The 22,038-nt window shown below is 42.6% G+C and overlaps 3 protein-coding genes and 1 long non-coding RNA gene across 9 annotated transcripts in view; 3 read left to right on the forward strand and 1 right to left on the reverse strand.

The window, feature by feature from the left end:
- Positions 1-1,045: 1,045 nt before the first annotated feature.
- Positions 1,046-9,450, forward strand: LOC144067373 (uncharacterized). The gene is made up of 2 exons (XR_013297927.1): positions 1,046-5,482; positions 8,696-9,450. It is a non-coding gene; the product is annotated as an uncharacterized LOC144067373 (long non-coding RNA).
- Positions 1,897-4,334, reverse strand: dlx6a (distal-less homeobox 6a). Its single transcript, XM_077591080.1, has 3 exons — positions 3,407-4,334; positions 2,874-3,067; positions 1,897-2,440 (listed from the first exon to the last, which is right to left on the reverse strand). The coding sequence occupies exons 1-3, from the start codon at positions 3,795-3,797 to the stop codon at positions 2,201-2,203; spliced, it is 825 nt and encodes a 274-aa protein (XP_077447206.1). The 5' UTR covers positions 3,798-4,334; the 3' UTR covers positions 1,897-2,200.
- An 8,774-nt stretch (positions 9,451-18,224) lies between the features above and the next one.
- Positions 18,225-22,038, forward strand: part of pdk4 (pyruvate dehydrogenase kinase, isozyme 4) — a 74,904-nt gene continuing 71,090 nt past the window's right edge. For all 6 annotated transcript variants that reach the window (XM_077590157.1, XM_077590162.1, XM_077590161.1 and 3 more), the window contains exon 1: positions 18,225-18,521. The gene's annotated coding sequence lies outside the window, so the exon portion shown is untranslated. The remainder of the gene's footprint in view (positions 18,522-22,038) is intronic.
- Positions 20,570-21,577, forward strand: sem1 (SEM1 26S proteasome subunit). The gene is made up of 3 exons (XM_077590164.1): positions 20,570-20,737; positions 21,133-21,226; positions 21,393-21,577. The coding sequence occupies exons 1-3, from the start codon at positions 20,599-20,601 to the stop codon at positions 21,433-21,435; spliced, it is 276 nt and encodes a 91-aa protein (XP_077446290.1). The 5' UTR covers positions 20,570-20,598; the 3' UTR covers positions 21,436-21,577.

Below are 22,038 nucleotides of genomic sequence, written 5' to 3' on the forward strand. Positions count from 1 at the left end.
GAGCTTACTGCGGTGTGCAAACACTTTCCCCACCTGGATTTGCGTACCGAGCCGCTGCATGGCCACCGCCGAGCCAGCCAGCGTTGCCGTTGGAGTGCTGCCTGCTGCATGGGAGGGAGCACAAAGGCAAGGAAGGTAAGCGAGTGTCTCCATTTGCTTCTGAGTGCGACTTGATCCGATTTGAATTGGGAGCGACAGGTGCATATGTGCTCAGGTGTGCCTGTGATGGAGCTAAAACACTTGTGTCCGACCGAGATTGGCTAGTTTTGGATGCAGACGGTAGGTACAGTGATTTTTTTAAATTTAATCAATGTGTAATTGCGTCAAATCTTGGTATAGTGTACTGCTTTAACATCAAATTATGGCATGTGTGTGTACTGAATATCTAGTATGTCTCTCTATAAATAGTGTATGTATATACACACACACTTACATATACATACATACACACACGTATACCCCAAATAGACATATAAATACATACACATGCACATACCGAATGTGTGGTATATATTTGTAGTGTGTATGTATATCTATAAATGTTTAAATAATGTGTGTGTATCTATAGATAGGTGCACAGGACTGGATCTAATGTGAAGTGTGTGTGTGTGTGTGTGTTTATTTGTTTACAAATATACACACGTCACAAAACAGTAGGTATAGGTACATATTATAAATAAATTAAAATGTGTATATATATTTATATTCATGCATCACAAAACAGTAGGCACGTGTATATTATAAATTAATGAAAAATATGTATATAAATTTATATACATACATACATACACACATAAATACATGTGTGTGGGTGTGTGTGTGTGTGTGTGTCCTGTCTACTGCCCATAATTAGCTGGGACAGGCTCCAACACCCCTGCGACCCTCATGAACGTAAGCAACTCCGTATATAAATAAATATATACGTGGTGTGTGTATCATGAAAGAATGAATATCCCATATGTTTACACATTCAAGATTGGAAAAGCAAAGCACACTGGTAATATTTCTGAAAAATAATCTATATTTTTAGTTTAGTTTAGTATCATTTTTGCAAAAACTAGCTTTTTTGGCACAAACACCATGTGTGTGTCTGTACAAAATACTAGAATATAGACCAAAGTATATTTTTTTAAATGTATCTCTAGATCTACTATCTAACATATCTATCATATCATTTTTTTCTAGTGGATGATGAAATGTGTTATTTGTGCGTTTTGTTGATGTTTACCCGCACTGCTCCATTTCTGCTGGTGCATAGGGCCCCCGCGGTGGGTGGTGCATGGGGGGCCCCCAGGTAGCCTGAATGCCTGCCAGTGGGGCATCCGCGACTTTGACAGCTGCACGCAGCCTTTTCAGTCGTCGTCTTTGCAGATAATATCCCCGACGCTCTCCCTTCTCGGCAATTTGTATATGAATAAGCCAATCATTTTCCCCCCTTTGTTCTATGGTCGCTACCTCCAAAGCAAAATAAAGATGGCTTTTAGTATTAAAGTGGTAGAAAATTACAGGTAATTATCTTTGACGGTAAAAGCGCTGTAATCAGTGGGCTACATCAAAAATTACCCTAATTATGCCTGCATTTGTGAGAAAGGGGGGGAAAAAGGCTGACTTGGATAAAAAGCCGGCAAATTGTCCCAAATATCTCCTCGGTATTGAACGCCGCTGCAGCTGGCTGCTTTGTTCGCCATCGATCCCGCCGAGCTCGCCATTTAACGGCCCGCATTAGGACGGAGAGACGGCAGAAAACATTTTGTCAATAATTGACGCCGGCCGGATTGACCTGCTTTTTTTGTGGGGAGGGGGCGTATATGCGAGGCACGCGGTAAGTTCATTTCCATCCTCTGCATGACGTGTTGCCCCAATTTGCGATTTTCACTTTAAAGCACACAAAAAGCATGTTTGGAGTCACGCTTTTACTCAATCTGACAGAACATAAAAAGTCTTTTTTTTTTTTACAAGTGAAGTGGCGGATTCTATTTACAAAACACGCAACCCCCCCCAAAAAAAAAATCAAAAAATGAGCAGTGTACTAGTCTTTTTGTGTCACTGATATATTTAGTGAGCGGTGACAGCAGGACAGTCCCGTAGAAAAAAAATGTCCGTCCGTTCCTCCATATTTGGGACATCCGCACGGAGGCGGTCGGTCCTCTCGCGTCAGGCCGCTTTTGAGCTCCCGATTCCGGCTGGGGGAAAAAAAAGTCTATCTCTGCATGGAGTCCTGGTGTGGGGAGGAATACCAGTGAGAGTAGCCGGCCATGTAGCTGTTAGCTCCCATGTTTACTCCTTTGGACGAGGCCGACACGTCCCATATGGGGGGGATGGACGGAGACCGGGGGGAGAGGCTCATGGAAGCTGGCATTGGGTCGCTTTCGTGCGGGTTGCCGCCTTGCTTGAGGAGTTTCTTGAATTTGGAGCGCTTGTTCTGGAACCAGATCTTTACCTGCACAGACAGGGAAGTGGGTGGGGATTGTTAAATGACCATGTCAGCTTGCTTTAACCCGGGGGGCAGTCGTTAAAACTCACTGGCTGCCATTGACGGTGCTAGATGTCCAATCCATTTTGACTGGGAGAGCCTGGTATGCGGCGATTGAGCATCTAGCGCCGTCAATGGCACTGAAAAATGAGCAGTCAACTCGGTTAAAATTAATTGGATCGTCTATTGTTGTCAGTGGCAGGCATTAAGTTAAATATTATGAAAAAAAAAAAAACCTTTAGAGTGCTATTGCGGGCCGTAATTGTATGAATCGTAAAATAATACACAAATAATTCTGTTTGAGAAGTGGCATCTGTGGATGACACTTTGTTTTCCGTGTCTGTCTTTTCAAATGAGCAAAACGTGTTGAGTTGAAGGGTCAAGTGAGAATACGACCTACCTGGGTTTGGGTCAGGCCTAACGAGGCGGCCAGTTCGGCCCGCTCAGGTAAAGCCAGGTACTGGGTTTGCTGGAATCGATGATTAAGCGCCTGGAGTTGCAAACTGGAATAAATGGTCCTCGGTTTCCGGATTTTCTTCCCTTTGCCGTTAAATCGAATCTCCCCGTTTTCGATCACCGTCGTTTTCTGCTGCTCTGCAACAACAACAACAAGCAAAAAAATAATAATGATTGAAAAGCACCCGAGGGAGACGCTGTAAAATGCCCATCAAAAAACGAGAGGGGAGCTGTCATCTCCCCCCCTCCACGACCCCCCCACCCCCTCACCCCCCACGATTATTTCCGATAATGACATGTCAATTAAATGCTAATTGCAACATCGAAGGCTGGCTGATTTCGATTCGTGCGGTTGCGCGGGTGATCACACCCCGTCGTCGCTTCTTTTCGGAAGGGGGGGTGACGTAAACGTCCGACATAAAAAGGCCGCTAGGGGAAGATCATCGGACGACCGGGGGATCGCTTGTTCGGTCTTACCTGCGCCGTCTAAGCGCGTCTGCGCTCCCGTGTTGTTGTGGTAGGTGGACAGGTAGGGGCTGTGGTGAGGGTGGCTCACGTAAGGGTAAGCTAGGGACCGATTGTAGGAGTTCCCGGACGGGTAGGCGGCGGCGTTGTCGTGCTGCTGGGGCTGCTGGTGCTGGTGGTGAGGGTGCTGCTGCTGGTGGTGGTGGTGGTGGTGGTGCGAGCCCGAGTGCAGGCAGTGCAACGGGTAGTGCGTCGAGCCCCCCATGGAGGGTGAGCTCTGCGCCGATTGCGACTGACCCTGTTGCTGCTGCTGCTGCTGTTGCTGTTGGCCGAACTCCATGAACGCCGACTTGGACGAGTCCTGCGCTTCCAGACCGTCAGCCATGGTAGTCATGGTCATCATCGAATTTTCCCTTGCCTTGAGAGCGAGCGCACTCGCCCCCCTTTCTCGCTCAAGACCCTCTCTCCCCTCTCTCTCTCTCTCTCTTCACGTCTTTCTTTCTCTTTCGTCGCTCTTTTTTCTTTTCTTTTTTTTCTCCCTCGCCACCCCCCCAGAATCCAATTCCGTTCCGTGAAATTCCGATTGCCAGCGCTCCGATTTTTTTACTGTTAAAATTGCCTGCTCGCTCGCAGTCTTGGTGCAGACGGCACAAGTCGAATGGTTAGTCTCCAAAAGGGCAGCGCCTTCCTATTGGTCATCCGGGGGACGACGTCATCGCGCAGAGGCTGAGCACTGGTGACGGAGACTTTGAGCTCCGAGTTCACCCACCATAGCAGATTCCAGGCCAAAACTACCAGGGGATGGATGGGGAAGACGTCTAATTCCCACAGACAGATTGAGCGGCTTGGAATTGCCCTATCGTTTTTCACTTTTGCTTTTTTTTAACCACACCACCAAATTACCCACTACTACTACTACGACTTACTACACAGGCTATCTTGAAACGGGTAGAATGCTATATGAAATCTCCACCCCTAACAACTAGCCTGAAATCAATTGAGCCCTCCCCCTGTTTTGTAGTCGTGTTTACTATAAGAATTGATCCCATCTGACGATTGAAAAGAAACAGACGCTCATGTCATAATTATGGTTACAATAATAATAATGATGATAAGTCATTCACTGCATTGGATGGCGGTGGGCTCCGATCCGTTTAATTTTACTGTTTATATTTTATAGTGTAATTCGGGCCTGATCACTTTTGTTGCTTTTTGAACATAAAATAATGAAAATAACATTGATGGGCATTGATGAACACAAAAATAAGCAGCAATAAAGCACTAATTAACCTAAAACACCATTTTTTTATATCCACCTCCTGATATATAGATAAAATACAATATTTACATCTTAAATAACATTCACCCCATCGTTGAAAAAACAAACATTTTATTTAGTATTATTAAAAAAATAGTCTTTTTTAAAATGATGACTAAAATAATCCGTTCATGTAAATTATGTCATCTGCACATCTTAACACAATCATTACAATTGACAGCAACAGACGTCCAATCCACTTTGCCCATCAATTGGACGTCCCTGCCAGTCAATGGCACCAAAACATCCACTCCCTCTCGCCCATCATAAAGCCCACTCAAATAATGAACACTGCTTTCCACTTTTTTTGTTATTGTTGCAGCGCATTAAAGCACCTCATAAAAGAGCCATAAAAAACTATAATTACATTCAGTCGAGGTAGTTGGAAGACCTTTTTGATTAGGCTGCACACTTTTCTCCAATTGCAGCCTTAAAATTTCCAACAATAATGACGGTGGACTGGCTTTTATTTTGGGAGTAAAAGTGGATATAGCATAAATTATCCCCTAATTACACGCTAGTGTCGCCTCAATTATCCTCTTATCAAGAACGGTGGCGGCGTTTAGTTTCACTTTTGTGCCTTTCTGCACAACAACAACTTGCTACCTTGCTATTATCGTCAACTACGGTTATTTGTGCGATTTAAAAGTGCACGGGACGGCTGCCGGTAATCATTTTTACAGCAGACTGGGAGAGAGAAGCACATGCAGGCGGACGAGCTGTGGATTGATTCCATATTTGGATTAAAAAATATATAGGATTCACATGAGGTAAGATTATTCTTTTTTTTTTTAAATATCAATAGTATGCAGTTTGAATCATCATTTTTAATTCTATTATAGGAAATGTCAAGGAATGCTTTATTTGTATACATTTCTTATGAGGAAAAACTGTGTAAATATGACGAAATATTTCATGTTTAAAAAAATCACTTTGTTCCTGTAAGTATAATTGATGTTACAATCAATGGCTCTTATGAGGAATAACTCTTAAAAATCGTTTATGGGTTTTCAAGGGTCGTATTGAAATGAGAGATTTTTAAAGCACGTCTATCCAGTAAAACTCAGTAAAAATGGTCGATCTCCCCCCCAATCTGCGTCTTCTCCCCCTAACGTGTAATTCCGAAATGTGTGTAGTATTCTGGAATAGTGTGAGTGCGGCTTTGTGGGAAACCGCCCCCTCGCTTCCACGGGGGGAACCGGCGGTTGGGCCTCCCCCACCGGCGTGTCACACTCAGCCGGCTAAGAGACGACCACATTCGGCCTTTAACTCGCCGATTTAACGCACGAAATTACGCAGCCAATCTGCGTTAAAAAAAGACAACAACAACAAACAAAAATGGCGTCCTCGTAGCACTCGTTCTATCGAAAATGATGTGATGATGATATAGCGGATTTACTGATAAAATAGGGAAAGAGAAGACATTGTAGAATTATTATTATTGTTTATTTTGTTGGTCAGAATGTACTGTTCGAAGGAGTTTATCCGAGATGATAGAAAATTGCTGGGAGTATTTCTTTAAATATATTTTTAAAGAATGCTCTTCGAGAGGGGGAATAAAATGGGGGCGCTGGTAAACAAAGACAGGGAAAAATTCTAGCCTCTATTTTATTTTAGTGTGTTTTTTTTCGAGAATACTGGATTTAAACATAGCTCAATTCATTTTGATTCGCTATAAAAAAAAATCTGGGCTATTTATTTGTCTGTGCAATTTAGGGTGAAGCTTTGAACCTCATTGTACTTTTATAATGAGAGTAATTGTTTATAATTGAATTGAATGTTCTTTCTTTTTTCTTTTTTTTGCTTGGCCTCTCATGTTGTCCCATAGGCCCAGTTAGGCCTACTTCACATGCACTTATTCCCTAACCAGAATAATTAGAGGCTCTTACATGGATTTTTAATAAAGAGAAACTTGAGCTTTTGTTAAGTATTAATAGAAAATGACGTGCAGTATTTTAATTCATTTTTATATGGCAGGCAAATTGCATTATCTGCTTTGGGTCCTATTATTGTAACCTAATTAGAATACTTGATGAAATGTCATCAATGATTTTCATCTGAAATGTCAGTGCATAAATCAGTTGTTTAATAGGAAACAAAATATTAGCAAAGTACAACAATATTTAAAACCTGCCAAATATTATTGTTATTGTGTTAAATACCGTTCAAAATGAACACATTTAAAAATAATCTCATTGAAAAATTGACAAGAATTTCATTTGGTCATAACATTATTAGCAACATTATTAAGATTACAATAGACGTCCAATCCTTTTTGACTCGGAGGGCTGGCATTACCTTGAGCTATTACTTTCTTAACCACATCACACTTCATAATATAATTAATTGATATTGTAATATCACATAAAATATTATTTAAAGTCATTTATTGTTAGTCTGTTAATGGAATGAGTTCAACTAATCATTTTTTAATCTTCAACTCGAGTTAATTTCATTTTAAATCCATCCATTACTGTGATAATTGCAATAATTATTCAGTAATCTGGAATAATGGTTGCTTGACGATTTCAAATGGGCTAACAATTATCCTCGGCTGCCAATGACGGCAAGAGTCGTCCAGTCCAATTTGAGTGGCAAGGCATTATGGGCCGCCAACGCCGTCCTATCTCCAGCCCTGAAAGTGTTAACAGAAAAAAAAACCTCCCAAAAGTGAAGCGAGGTGTAAAAAATGCGTCAAGAAAAGAAATCACACCTGCTTTGTCACGTGACGCCTTCACTTTTGTTCCATCCGAGACTGAAACCCGGCTTCAAATTACTCTTAGCGTTTCATTTCCACGCTCGTTTCAATCCATCAACTTTGGCGACCACCAAATCATCATATCATCATCATCATAATCCGCCAGTTTGCAATTGAAGCCTTTTTTTTCTTTTTTTCAATGCGTTACCTCTGATCCGTCTTTGTCGAGTGGATGGATATTTTTTAGGACTTTGTCCATTTGGGTGAAGTGAAGCGATCCAATTATTGCCCTTGAAAATGCATTAGACCTCACCTGAGGGCTCAATCAATCAGAGGGAGTGAAGAGACGATTAACGGATGACCTCTGACCTTTCGCGCATCCCCGAAAAAATGACCGCAGAGAACGAAGCGGCCATCGTGCGATTCATTTTTGCGTGTTAACTTTACGTCATTTCAGTTTAGCTGGCGGTTTGAGTGTGTTTCTGTTATTACAAAAGGTGTTAATTTGGCAGATTATTTTTGCTAGCTATAACTGGTCGTAATGTAAAGTAATTGATGTTATTTTAAAGGGAGATATTTTTTGGGGGGTTTCGGTAGATATTTTGAAGAAGGGTTGTTGAAGTGTTTTCTAATGAGGTGGTTGACGGTGGCAGAATTGATTGGCATTGATATATTTGCTTGCTGATTGGTTGGATTTTTTAGGGGGTTCTTGTTAACAAATTTGGGGTGGAATGGGTTTTTAATTATCAGGAAGAAAATTGGGCTAATATTTTTTCATATAAAAAAAGTCAATCCAATACAATTCATTTTCTGTAGGAATATTTATTACAATATGTTCAAAAAAATAATCTGTATTTTGTTATTATTTATTCATCATTTTTCAGTTTCAAAGAGAATTAAATTCAATTTTGGTTGAATATTTTGAAAACAAAAAAAAACCTATTTTCCTCATGACGTATTCTTTCCTCATTGTGAATTTCTTCTAACATTCCAATTCATTTTCCATTTTTAACTGAACCTTTTAATATGCAAAACCAGTTTTCCATATCAACTTTCCCCAGCAAATGAATCTCCACGTTGCCAGATTTCACTTCAATCCGTCAACCCGTCTAAACAAAGACAACTTTTCTCCTTTCTAATTTACCTTCCGCCGCCATTTTCACACGACCTCCCTCGCCGCGAACCCCAAACATTTTACCTCCCCGCCATTCCCCTTATTTTTCCCATGTAAATCCCACGCCTTGCGGTGAAACTGCCTAACGCGCCGATTTGTCTTTCTGCCCAGCCCCATTCCCCAACCTCCCCCCCTTTCCCCTCACCCTCAACAGGTACGCCTCTTGGCAGCTCCGAGACCCCCACCTCCCCCCTTACCCACCGCCTTCTCCCACAGCTGTGCGGAGCGAGGGGGCAGATGACCGGAGATTTGGCCCCTGGGAGAGCGCCGAACCATCCTGGTGCTATTAGACTGCTGGCTAATAATAGGTGTTTCAGACTCAGGGAAGATCAATCAGGGGGGGCTTATGGGGGGTGGGGGGGGGATGTTCAGGCCAGCGCTTTTTACACATCGGCCCAGATGGATGAAATTACACTTGTCACTTTTTAGTTGCATTACTCCCAAATTGGTTGTCTACCCCCCTCCCCACGTCGCCGCCTAATTCCAGCTCTTGTTTTTCCTCCATTTTTTTCCTCTCTCTCGCCCCGGTTCATGTGTCAATGTCCCGCTAAAAGGATTCAGCGGTGAAATCCCTGTCATTTGGTGGCCCGGCCCTCCAGGAACGGCCTCGCGGATTCACTTAAGGGACATTAGTTCCTTGTCCGCCCGCCGACATTTCGCACGTTACGGCCAAGTGCGCGATTGGCTAAAAGCGCAAGATGACATTTGGCGAGGAGGCGAGTTTTCGTTTGGGTGAAAACTGTCAGGAATGTTCTGGTGTTCTTTCATTGTATTGGTAGACATTTTTTTGGTGGATGTATTTGTAATATAAACATTATTGTTCATGTGTATGAGAAGATTTTGTGATAAAAACGTTTACAACCTGACTTATGTTGGTGTTTATTTTTAAAATATGGACACTGTTGCACTTGTGACTGACTGGCGACCAGTCTGAGGTGTTGTTTGTCTTTTCCCTAAAGTCCATTGGATAGGCTTTAAATCCTTGCAAAACCTAAAGAAGGAATTGTGACATCATTAAACGGTAATCATCCGCTCCAGAGGCCTCAAAATAGCAATATTGACAATAATGTAAATGACTAAGCTGATAAATGTAAAGTTTCTTATTGAATTTGACATTTTTATTTGTCTCCTGTTTAAAAATGAACTTTTATCAACAACTCAAGGAACCTGGCCTTCAAATGAAAAATGTATCAGTGTGTTAACATTGCTCATTTTCAACCAGACGTATTAAAAAACAAACTTGGCCTGAAAATATGCAGTAAGTATTCAATAGCAAAAAGCTGCTCCACATCTCTCCATCATGGCCAGTGACAGGCGCCCCATCCATTTTGCCTGGCAGCCCTTCTCCCGTGCAATCAAATCCCGGATAACAGAGCGCCAAATCACTCCGACATCGTGTCATGTGACCACCAACAAGGCCTGCCGCCACTACAAACACATCTCAATTCCCCCCCTCCAAAGCCGAGCGCGATAATCACGAGCCGAGACGAAGAGCGGCCGCCGTCCATCCTCTCCGTGGGAAATCAACGGCGGCCCGACCGACGCGGGCTTCTCCGAGAAGCTCCTCCACGTCTGATTGCGCCACGGAGAGAAAAGCCTCTTTGACTTCTCTCGCGGCAGCGACCACGGGGGGAGGGAACGGAGGCCTCGGCGTGAGCCCGAGTCGCCTTAGCAACGGCCAGAAAATGAACAGCGACTTCCCGGCTCCGGTCGTCTGAGGCCCGGCGCCGCAGATTTTCGACGTAAAGACGCGCTCCCCGCTTGTCTTCCATTTATATTCAAATGACTTTTTTTTTTTGCGCCTGGCTCCCGCGCGCTGAATACAGAGAGTGCTAATATATGTATTTTGCTCATTTTTTACTGTGTCTGGCGTTTCCTCCGCCACTCTGTGTTTGCCCCCCCGCTGCGGTAAACACAACATTGCCATGATAGCGCCGGCGCTTTCGCCAAGCCTTCATTGGCAGTCCTCTTCCTCACTTCCAGCCAGGGTATTCAGATGCCATGATTGCAAACACGCATAATGACAGCATCTCCCGGGGGCCGGCGGAGGTACCCCACTGATGCCGAGAGTTTCTATCCTGGCGTCACATTGCGGGAAATTTGTCAGTCGCGTGCGTGCGGCCTGCTGAGCTTCGGCGTAGGCTTCAATACGCCACGTGGTTTTTGTCGAGTTAGTTCTGACAGCTGGTTCCGCCTCAATATCAAAACTTAGCACCGTTTTCTTTTGTAGATGCCAAATGTTTTCGGAATTTATGCTAATTCTTTGCTAGCGCTGGAATGGCGGGTTCCCTGCGTATTAGCATTCAAGGACAGAAAACTCTATGAATGACCTTCGTGTGGACGACGATTGCACAAAGTGTGTAATCTGAGTTTGTCATAGGCTAAATTCTGAATCCATGCTAATATTTGTTAGCGATTGAATGGCGAATTGTGTTGTATGTTAGCGTTGAGGGTCAGAAAATAGTATGAATGATGTTCATGTGGAAGATGGCTTCTCAACGTATTTAATATAAGTTCATTTCTGCATCCATGCTAATATTTGTTAGCGCTTGAATGGCTAATTGTGTTGTATTTTAGCGTTAAGGGTCAGAAAACAGTATTAATGACCTTCACGTGAAAGATGGTACCTCAGTGTTTAATCTCAGTATGTTATAGGCTAAATTCTGAATCCATGCTAATATTTGTTAGCGCTTGAACGGCGAATTGTGTTGTATGTTAGCGTTAAGTGTCAGAAAATAGTATGAATGACCTTCATGTGGAAGATGGCTTCTCAACGTATTTAATATGAGTTCATTTCTGCATCCATGCTAATATTTGTTAGCACTGGCATAGTCTATTCCATTGTATGTTAGCGTAAACGGACAAAAACGTATGTGACTTTTATACGTAAGCATTCACAGACAATATTCCACGCAATGAGTGAAATGGCGTCTTGCTTTTGACCAACTCCAGTGTTTGTTTTCGTCACCTCCGGGGAAGAAAAATCCAAATATCAGCGCCATTTTGTGTTGCTGCCCTCACGCTGTTCCGGCGTGATTATGCACCACTGCCCATGGTTTTCATGAATATCACCTTAGATTAGCACAAGAGCAAGGCGGTTGATGCACAAAGCATCCCCCGTCTCTATTCACTCCGCCGTCCGAACGGGCCGCCATTCTTAGCAACTGTTGCTACGCGTAACATCATTGAACCGCCACCCCGCACGCTCTTCAAACACAAATGACTAATCTATGGCTGAGCACACTGGAAGCTCTCGGCGCGGCCTCCGGCACCCCCTTTGAACCTCTCGTGGATGTCTCCCTCATTACTTGATAACGGTTCGGAAAGAAAAATATGTCAAGTTTGATTTTTTTTTTAAATGATAATTAACCCCACTGCAAAGGACACCTATTTAAAAGTTAGCATTAGCTTAGAAGTGCTACAAAAGGCCACAAAAATTAAAATGACTTTCTAATGTCATTTTATATGCAAAAAAACAAATTTGCCATTTCAGTTTTTTTCTCACCAACCAATCCATTAGGGAGCGCCCAATTTTTGTTGGGTGAGATGGGAAAAACAATAATTAATTTCATTATTATGATTTTTTTCTCCATTTTGGATGGACCTGTTTTAAAAATATAGTCTGCTATCATTTTAAATTCAGTTTCTTTAGTATTTCATAGCACCCTAGGGCTTTTTTCTCCATTTTTTTGGCCGCCTCCCCTTCCCATTGTCTTCATTTCACACTCTTTCTGAGCCCATGTAATTGCAGCCTGCCCTGTCTCCCCCCCATGTACTACGTGACATTACTACTGTTTGGCTATATCTGGAAGGGTATTTCATTGTACTTAAAATGACAATAAAGAAACCTTGTACCATGTAATAGTGTATGTGTGGTGGTAGTTAGTCAAAGATGCCAACCTGCCTGTTAAATGGCATTAGACATCCGGTGCTAGCAATGTCAGCGAATGAGCTAATGTCCATTTTCTTCCCATCGTGATCATTTAATTTATTCATTAGCGAATATTAAGTATATATACGTTTACAAATACGATACTGGCGTCCCCTCGTAGGTGTGAACGTCGCCTTTGTGGCATTACCAGGAAGCCCCCCGACATTCACGTCGATCAGCTAATAGATGTAGCTTCCCGTGCCGCGTAGCCACTTTGGATTTCTCCGCCACTGATGAGCCGCAATGGAGTCGCCTGATGGAATGCCATGGCAACGGCTGACACCTGGCTAAGGTTCATCCTTTCTAGCTCCCTTCCCCGTCTCGTACGCTTTCCTCAAAGCCACCGTGAGCAAATTATGGGAGTGCAGCGACTGGAATAAAAATGGCTTTACGAGTCACTGTTCCTAATAATCTCTTTAGCGCCCGCAGTGAATGAGTTAAATGAAGGCTAACGCTAAACGCTAAGTAATATTTGGAGGAAAAACTTAACCCAAAATAAACTATCATTTAATTTCAGCTCAAAAACGTCTCCAAAAAGCCCTCAAATTCAATTTCATCACATCATTTCCAACTTTTCGTGTCATTGTGATTAGCCTCCTTGACTTTGTTATGATCGGATTGAAAATGTAAAATAAAAAGAAAGCCATTATGTCTTGCAGTTTCTCACATTGTTGGCACAGCTTCTTGTCAGTTTAACAGAGAAGTAGACAGAACTCCAACCCAGAGGAGCCAGAAGTATTAATGAGCATTAAAAAGCTCTTAAAATGTAATCTCCACGGACTCATGCGACGACGTGTTGGCACCGGCGCTCCCGACCGCAAACCCGTTTTCCTCCGAGCCAAACAACTGCGAGAGCAGGACTTTTCAATTAACTGCTTTGAGCCCAGCAAGAACATTCGTGCAGAAAAATACTACGGAGAAAAGAAGTATCAAATGACAACAAAAAATCGAGATCGGACTTTAGGAGATTTTTTTGGGTGGCGTAATCACTTTTTAGTCGTCCCGTGGGAACGCGAGCGTTGTTCTGTTGAACAAAAAAAAAAATACAGCTTTAAGAACGCGGCCTACAGGTGTGAAGCGGACAAAAAAAATCGTTGATATACAATAGCTTTTGTGCAGGTGGAGGATTGCGGGATGAAGAAAAAAAACGGGTAAATTTGCACGCAAAGGGGAAGCGAGACGAAGGACACGACGTCATGTGGGACATTTTACGAGCAGCTTTCCCAACCCAAATGCTTTCTTCGTCCCCGAAGAAGAGCGAATTGGGCGCTGAAGGCTGCGGACCGACCGCCTTCGCCGCGTTAATGCCTTCCATAACTTACGGCCATGTGCTGCCGATTAATGGACCTTCTGCAGGAGACGGCCCGACTCGGGTTTTCCTTTCCGCGGCCAATCTGTTTGGGATTAGCGCAATAACTGCCTGACACCACAACATCCAACTGCCGCGCGTGTTGTACTCGTTCTGTTTTGGTTCTGGGGGTGATCCTTGTTGATGTTACGGTAAATCCGTTGCGTGGCATGGTTTTTTTCTTTCTAGATTATCGTGGCGCTTCGTTCACAGAGATTCCTTCATCGGCCATTACGAGGTTCGGAGAAAATTGGGCTACCCGTTGCTACGCATGATGTCACGTCTAGTCGAGAGCGACGGCCATGATTAAGATTTAAGGCCGTTGCCGGGCTGGGTGATGTTTGTGGAAAAAAAAAATCAATTACAACTTGGCTGGGAAAGAACTGGTTTATGTTTTACAGGTTTTTTTTTTTTTGCTCAACATTCAGGAGCACATAGGTGTAAATGTTCTTTTTTGGGGAGGGGGAATGGGAAACAGCTGTTACTGGTCCAACTACGTTTCACGATCGATGTAACAGTGAGTTAGATTCATTCACTCTCATTTGGAAATTGAACCATAACAATAATGCCATCATGTCAATTTGAGTTATTTGCCTATAAAATCGTGGTAATATTGCTGTTATATTTTATGACACATCAAAATTTAAGGAAAATATTTTTTATCTCACTTGACAGTCACCATTGTCAATGCAAGTCATTAACTCATTGAGATTATTTCCCTCAAATGTGGGATGGATGAATCTAATTGGCTGCCACTGACGGTTATAAGCGTCCAAATCCAACTGACGGTGATGGAATTATGAAATTTTAGCTGTACAAATCCGGATGGTTGTTGATCAATTTGACTTTCAGTATTGGAAGTGGTAAAATGCCATAGTTATGCACCCCGTGGCCAATAGAAATAGAAAAAAAGCCATTTTTAGAGCAGATCTGCTTTCAGTCAATGGCAGCCAATGAGTTAAGACCAGCAATTGTCGCTCCAGGATGAAGAGAGTCGCCTCTCCGACACCACCGCTGAGCGTTGATGGACAGAAAAGCACTTTCTTCCGTCTTGACAAAAAAGGAGAAGATAGACTTTGGAAAAAGTAGACTTGCTAACGCTAATCTGCCACCAAGAGCCATTCCTTTGTTACTGAATCTCCATTCATCCAGGTGAAGCCATAAAAGCAATTCTCTATTTTAAGATGCTTTGCCTCCATCGGGGCCTCCTTTTTTTCCGCTCTCGCTTCGCACATCATCCCCCAAAGAGAAAGAAGATTGTCAGTCAAGCGCTCACGTCGGCACACCTCGCCGCCGAGAGAGTCACGCGGCCGCCCCAACGTGTAATTATCAAAGTGGGAGATGCTTATTAGGACGAGCGGGACCCTTTTTGGCTCCTTTATTTCGCCGTTTCTGGGCACAATGGCGTAAGTGGAGGTCTGCCAACGCGTGGCGGAATTGAAAGATGGCAGAGGAGGAGCGCTTGGCGAGAGATAAGGCCCATTCGATGGCGCCTCAGCTCATTCCTGACCGTTAATATTCTCTAAATGTAATACAATATGCAAAATATATTAGAAGAAAAAGCTCAAATGGAGTTTTCCACTGATTTTCTCACATTTAACAAACATCACCACGCTGCTTTTGAAATATCGCTCGATTATTTTCAATGCAATCGGAGCCTTCGTAATCCGCTAATAAGACAAAAGACGTCTTCGTTTCGGCCGAGACGACGATGGAAGGATTCCAAGCCAAACATGGCCTGCGCCGTTTTTCCCCTTTGGCGTGCGTGGAGAAGCCCATCCGCAATCATAGCCTCATTCTTGATCAAAGTGTTGCGCGCAAAAGGCTTCAAAGTATGATAAAGGAGCTCCTAGCGTAATTACGGAGCACTTGGACTAGCTGGCTCTCCCGGATTGACCCCACAAGACTTTTTAGCCCCAACCATTGAGATCTTTGTTCAACCGTGTAGAAATCAAATCAGCTTAATATCGACATAAGGCCCACTTTTCAACATTTGTTGAAGAAAAAAAATCAACACATGCCTAGAGCACCTTTTTTTGCTATTTAGCATAAAAATAACATGCCAAATGATGTAAAAACGTGTTAATAATTCCACACATAAGTCGCACCCCTGACCAAATTATAACTGCGACCTATAGTCCGGAATATAGAATAGCGCCCATCACAACTTTTGCGTCCAGATCTCATACTTGGATATTGGAAGCCTAGTAGCAACTCTGGCTGACTCCGTCTCCGAATGCATGGGAACTTGTCCTTTTCCCCCACAGCAGTCCCCCCTTTTCCCACTTCCTACTATCTCCAGGGCCAATCTGCAGCCACGCTATTACAAGTCCTGTACTCGGCGCGTTTGGCGGCCGATTTAAAACATCAACACCATCCATCAAGCCAGCCACGGGGCCAACCAGCTGGCTGAACCGTCCTGTCTCGCTGCAGGACAATTTGTCATCGGACAAGGCCGAGTGGGCGTGATGTAACGACACCCGATGCTCCTTCTGGTAAAAACCTATTGTGATGATTTTTAAACTTGTTTTTCACTTGCTCCAAACGCCAAATGTTCCATTTTTTTTAGGACATAACAGTAACAAAAACAAGAATTGACCTAAAACTAAAAAAATAGTGAGTCAGAATTGCCCCAAAACCATTAAGAAGTGACCTAAAATGGTTAGCATAGCGCTAACATTTGTAAACAGTGAATGGGGAATATTTTTGCAAAAAAAAAATGTTTTAGCAGTATGACATTGTTTTGTTTTAAATGTATTAAAGGATTTGGGCCACGCTCAAATATTAATCAAGAAATTGGGATTAAATGCCTGGAAAAAAAAGATTTTAACATTTTTGTTAAAGTCTCGCAAAAATGGTTAGCATAGCGCTAACATTTTCAAACAGTGAATGGGGAATATTTTAGCAAAAAAAAAATGTTTTAGCAGTGTGATTTTTTTTGTTTATTAAATTATGAATGGAACACCGAGACCTAAAAATGAGCAAGGATGACCCAAAATAAAGCCACCCCGAATGGGCCCAAAATAACAAAAAAAAAGTGCGAGGTCACGGTACGGCTTTTGTGCTCCGCCAGCTGCGCCGCTTTTTGCCCTTTTACCGCTTCAATCAGCCGAGGTCAGCGACAATCAAGCGGTGATGACGCACACGTGTACAACAGGCGGGAAGGTAGCGACTTCTTTCGATAAAACGCTCATTTATTTCAAGATCTTTAACTCTCATCCCCACATTCCAAGCTTTTCCATCTTCCATCGAACGTCTACGGCGGCCAACGTTTGGATCCCCGATAAAGCGGCGTTGGAAACATTTAAAAATAATGGCGGTGGATGTTTTATTAAAGCGCTAATAATGACACCTCTTTGCCCGAGCAGGCTGAGCAAACAGCCAAATGTTGACCTCAGCCCATAACGTGGGGGCAGGTGACCACCAGCATTGGCTTGTCTTCAAGCCCTAACTACTTAATAAGTAGCTGTCCCGGGTTTCCTGTACATTGTCCAGACGCCGGCGAGGCCCGCTTCCCCAAAAGCGGACGGAGCGAGGGGCTTCATTTATCAATCAGACCAATCACCGACTTTTCCGGGGCTTGCGACGGCCACATGCGGGGGATTAGCCGCGCATTCAGGGACTTCAAATTCCGCACACTTTGATAAACTTCCCAGAAAAAAAATGATAGTAGGGAGGCGCGGGACAAAGAAGGCAAGCACCATATGTAATTAGCATCTTAAAATAGGACGTGGACGACAAAGATAAAGAAAAGAGGAGATGGCCTATATTTGGAGTGAGTGAACTTGACCTGAAAAGACAAATCTTATTTTATACGATCTCTGCCAGCCCCCCAGTGCAAATGGATTGGTCGCCTATCGCCATCAATGTCAGCTAATAACTCAAAGCACAATTTATGCATTTTGCTTCAAATCATATAGATTAATCTCTCACTAAAGAATTGCTTACACGAAACCTATTTTATAAAATATCACTGCCAGCCCCCCCGTACAAATAGATTGGTCGCCTATCGCCATCAACCTTACCCAATGACTCAAACTACATTTTCTGCAAATTGCTTCAAATCATATAGATTAATCTCTCACTAAAGAATTGCTTACATGAAACCTATTTTATAAAATCCCTGCCAGCCCCCCCATGCAAATGGATTGGTCGCGTATCGCCATCAATGTCAGTTAATGACTAAATTTTGCGCACATTTTGTGCCATTTCTTCCAATAATACACATGAATCAACCAATAGAGAATTTGATTTTTTTTTTTTTTACAACCACTGTCAACTCCCCCAGTCAAAACGGATTGGACGTCTCCAGCCATGCAGCCAGCCGATAGGCTAAATCCAAAAGCAAGGTGTAAGCTTTGCTGAGAGGAAGTCAACAGGGATCAAACTAGTCTTCCAGGATATGTCTGTCAAGCTCCTGTATTAAATTTAATCCCAGCCAGTCAGTAAGTCTGCGCCATTGTCTGCCCTCCAAGGCTGTCTTCCCGTAAGAAAAGAAAACGGATGTGAGTATTCCTCAAACGGTATCGAATAGACACGGAAAAATAAAAGCGCAGGTACACAAGTCTCCATTCACCGGGACGTCCGTCAGGAAGAATTCAAGTTTCATATTTGGCCCCCACGTCCGTCTTGAAAAGCCCCGTCATCTGGAGCTTCAGGTACAGTTTGCCAACGGGCTAATGGCCCTCGGTGACGGCACAATCTGATGCCTGTGCGGGTAATCCTGTCCAAATCGCCGGCTTAGGCCCGCTCGGGCTTAAGTTGCATATTTGGGTTTTATCAGGATGCTGCTGAATAATGCTATCAGCGGGAGAGGAATGAAATATGGGGGGTCCGGCTCGTCGTTTGGGAACAATGACAGCTATTTAGGTCGAAAAATGTTCAGATGTTCATGTTGACGCGGGCTTGGCAAAAGTGCGGGTTTATCTTGTTTTATTGCTAGTGTACACAACCAGAAAAATAATGTGGGAATAATGCGCCTCCACATAAGTGTAGTCAGAAAATTATCAAGTAGCTAGCAATCATTTGTTAGCTCGTGAGTTAATGAGATGACTTCATTACAAGGTTGATGCTGAATCGGCTGCCATTGACGGTGATAGACGTCCAATCCAAATTGGCTGGGAGTGAGCAAATGTGATTGGAGGTCATGAGTTAATTGGATAGATTTATTGGAAGGAAAGCAATGATTAAATGAAACTAACTCAAGTTTTTATGTGAGATTAAAAATAGATCAATTAGATTAAATTATGAACAAGGTAAACGCGCATTGCCGTCAATGAGATAGGATTCAAAATTTGGCGAACATTTATTAAAAAATATAATAAAAAAATATAAAAAATATATATCATAACAAATCCCAAAAATCACTTTCTCTGAACTTTGAGAGAAAACAAAGCTTTATTTTAGGAAGCTAATCTCTGGATGCACCGCACTTTTCAACCTTGCCCTCAGGGAGGGGCCTGGAATCTTGATCTAAGTGCACTTGCAAGCGCCCCCGATCCGTCCTTCCCCGGGGGAGGAATTGTCTCAGGACAGAAATGTGATGCGTCCAGTCAGACGCGAGGCGCTCCGGTTGGAGTCTGTCCTTTCGGAGACGAGAGACTCCAGGCGCCAGCCGCCATGTAACTGCAGTCTCAGGTATGCCGGGTGGACACGGAGGCCCTTTCCCAGGGCTTCACCTGCGCTGACTGAGTGACACTGGCAACCGGGAGCGCTTTTACTCCCAGGAATGTACCAACAAGATTCGCTAAGAATTGGAACAACAGTTATAAATGGTCATTTCAAACCAAACATCACTTATCTTCCCCCAAAAAAATCCTCTTTGGAATTTGTCCTCTGTCAAACCTATTGCTATTTTTTCTTCCATTTGTCCAGTTTGCTTTGCTCCATCATGTTGCGGCAACTCGCGCGAAAGCTTCGGGTCGTTACAAAATAAAAGCGGATAAGCGCTCTTAAGTTGAGGTTTGCTCCATCCGTCAACAAATGACAGTAGCAGTCAAAGTCATTTTCATTGCGGTGCTGGTGGTTTTGGAGTAAATGAGCTGTTTCATTGAGAGTAAAGCTAAGTTGTGGCTGCTGCGTTATTATCGGAGCAGGCCTATGGGATGCGGGATGTATTTGTTAGGAAATGAATTACCCTTGCTTATAAGTGACTGCTTTTCAAGAAGGAGCTTTTATACTGTTGAGTATATGAGAAAAGTTATTGGGAGAAAGGAACCAGACAGACTACATTCGGAGGAAAAGTTTTCATTAGTTTCACTCATTCACTATCATTTCAGGTATTCATGTCAGGGTGTGTGCTGTGGTAGTTAGTCAAAGTGAGAAATTGATATTAAAAACAACTCGGTTTCTTAAAATGGATTGATATTGATTGCTGTCAATTGTTGTGTAGATATGAGGTCACAAAAACACACACAAATATAATTTCCAGAGCAATTTATTTAAAAAAAATTAAATAGCTTTTTTTCTTTTTAGAACCTTGTCCTATCCAATGTCATAAAAATATACTATTCAAAAAATGACATTTTAGTAAATATTTCTAATACTCATTATATTTATAACTCATTTTAACAATTCATTAATAATTAATAAATCTATCTCGCTTGCTAGGTAGATAGATAAAAAAAATATTGAAGTTTGAAAACCAAAAAAACTACTTTTTTAGCACTTCAATAGCGTATTTGCGCATACAGTTGAACTCTACTGCGCAGCCTCCGCCCCCTTTTCCTTCCCACAATGCAAAGCACGGTCGCCATTTTTACTAATCGGCAAACAGCTGCAACACGCCGGCAAGTGAACATGACTGACAAAAAGCAAACCGTCGATCTCGGTTTACTGGAAGAAGACGACGAATTCGAGGAATTCCCAGCCGAAGGTGAGCATATTAATAATGTCAGCCTCATATTTGACTGATTTTACACTTTATTTGTGAAACTTGACGTGGTTAGAGTGACGCAGCTCGCCTAGCCATGCTAACTTAGCTTTAGCAGTAAACATCCCACTTACTGCCCCAAAACGAAGCAATAAACGACCGACTTACTACCCAAAAAGGAGACTTAACCGGTTTTCAGGTGGATACATTCAATAAAAATAAATTTCCAGTTATGTTTAGTTATTTTATCGGAGACGATCTGCGAGTATGGCGTCCGTACCGAAACGCAGCTGAGCAAGATTTCCTAACGAGACTCGACTTTGGTTGTCGACGTGTTTCCCCAAAAGCATTTTCCTCCGTCAAATTTCCGTTTGACGCATTCTTACGGATATATCCAGATTGGACGGGGCTGGACGAAGATGAAGATGCCCATGTTTGGGAAGATAACTGGGACGACGACAACGTTGAGGATGATTTCTCCAACCAGTTAAGGTATTCACCAATTCTTTCTTTTTTATTGTTGTTGCTGCTGATTTTAAATGTTCATCGGTACTATACAAGATGTGGTGTGTTAAATATTTGTTTTCTAGACGTGTTTCTCAATTTTTTACATAAACTAAAGGCTGGCATTTGAAATTAACATTGCTTTTCTTGCTAGGGCGGAGCTGGAAAAACATGGTTACAAGATGGAGACATCGTAATGGCCAAGAGGATGACCATATGTACTTTTTATGTGAATATATTAGGCCTGCTACAAAAAGAGGGTGGAAGGAGGAATTTCTAATGTTATTTGGTTTCATGTAATGAATAATGATGGAAGTAAAATGTTTTGGAGAAAAATGCCCCCTTTTGAATGTAGTATTTTTTTGGTCAAATCCATCAGGGTGACAACTTCTCATAGACTTGAAGTAATATTTACTGCCTTTGTTTAAAAGAAGTACTAGTGTACTACTACAGGCTGAGGGTGAACTCTGTGCATGCCCTCTGCTGGCAAACTACAGGTAAGTACACGTTTGCTGTTAACCTAGGTCAGGTACATGAAGACTAAGAAAAGCTAAATTACTTTAAAAAGGGCAGCACGGTGGCAATGTGGTTAGCAAGTCTGCCTCAAAGTTCCGAGTTGAGAGATAAATCTCTTGTGGGTTCTGATACTAAAATGTGGAAAATCTTTAAAAAAGAATAGAAGAAAATGTTTTTTTTTTCAAAATGTGACAAAAATATATTGTTTAGGATCTTTAATTTTTAAAAAATGCTTTAACATTGTGTGTGTATATTTCGATTGAATCTGAACACTAATGAACTTT

The sequence above is a fragment of the Stigmatopora argus genome, chromosome 21 (assembly GCF_051989625.1).
Source record: "Stigmatopora argus isolate UIUO_Sarg chromosome 21, RoL_Sarg_1.0, whole genome shotgun sequence".
NCBI lineage: Eukaryota > Metazoa > Chordata > Actinopteri > Syngnathiformes > Syngnathidae > Stigmatopora > Stigmatopora argus.

Coding starts and splice junctions, on each gene's coding strand:
- sem1 (XM_077590164.1), top strand. CDS start 20,599: ATGCAAAGCACGGTCGCCATTTTTACTAATCGGCAAACAGCTGCAACA. Junction 20,738..21,132: donor CGAGGAATTCCCAGCCGAAG/GTGAGCATATTA, acceptor GGATATATCCAG/ATTGGACGGGGCTGGACGAA. Junction 21,227..21,392: donor GATTTCTCCAACCAGTTAAG/GTATTCACCAAT, acceptor TTTTCTTGCTAG/GGCGGAGCTGGAAAAACATG.
- dlx6a (XM_077591080.1), bottom strand. CDS start 3,797: ATGATGACCATGACTACCATGGCTGACGGTCTGGAAGCGCAGGACTCG. Junction 3,068..3,406: donor GACGCGCTTAGACGGCGCAG/GTAAGACCGAAC, acceptor TTGTTGTTGCAG/AGCAGCAGAAAACGACGGTG. Junction 2,441..2,873: donor TAGGCCTGACCCAAACCCAG/GTAGGTCGTATT, acceptor CTGTCTGTGCAG/GTAAAGATCTGGTTCCAGAA.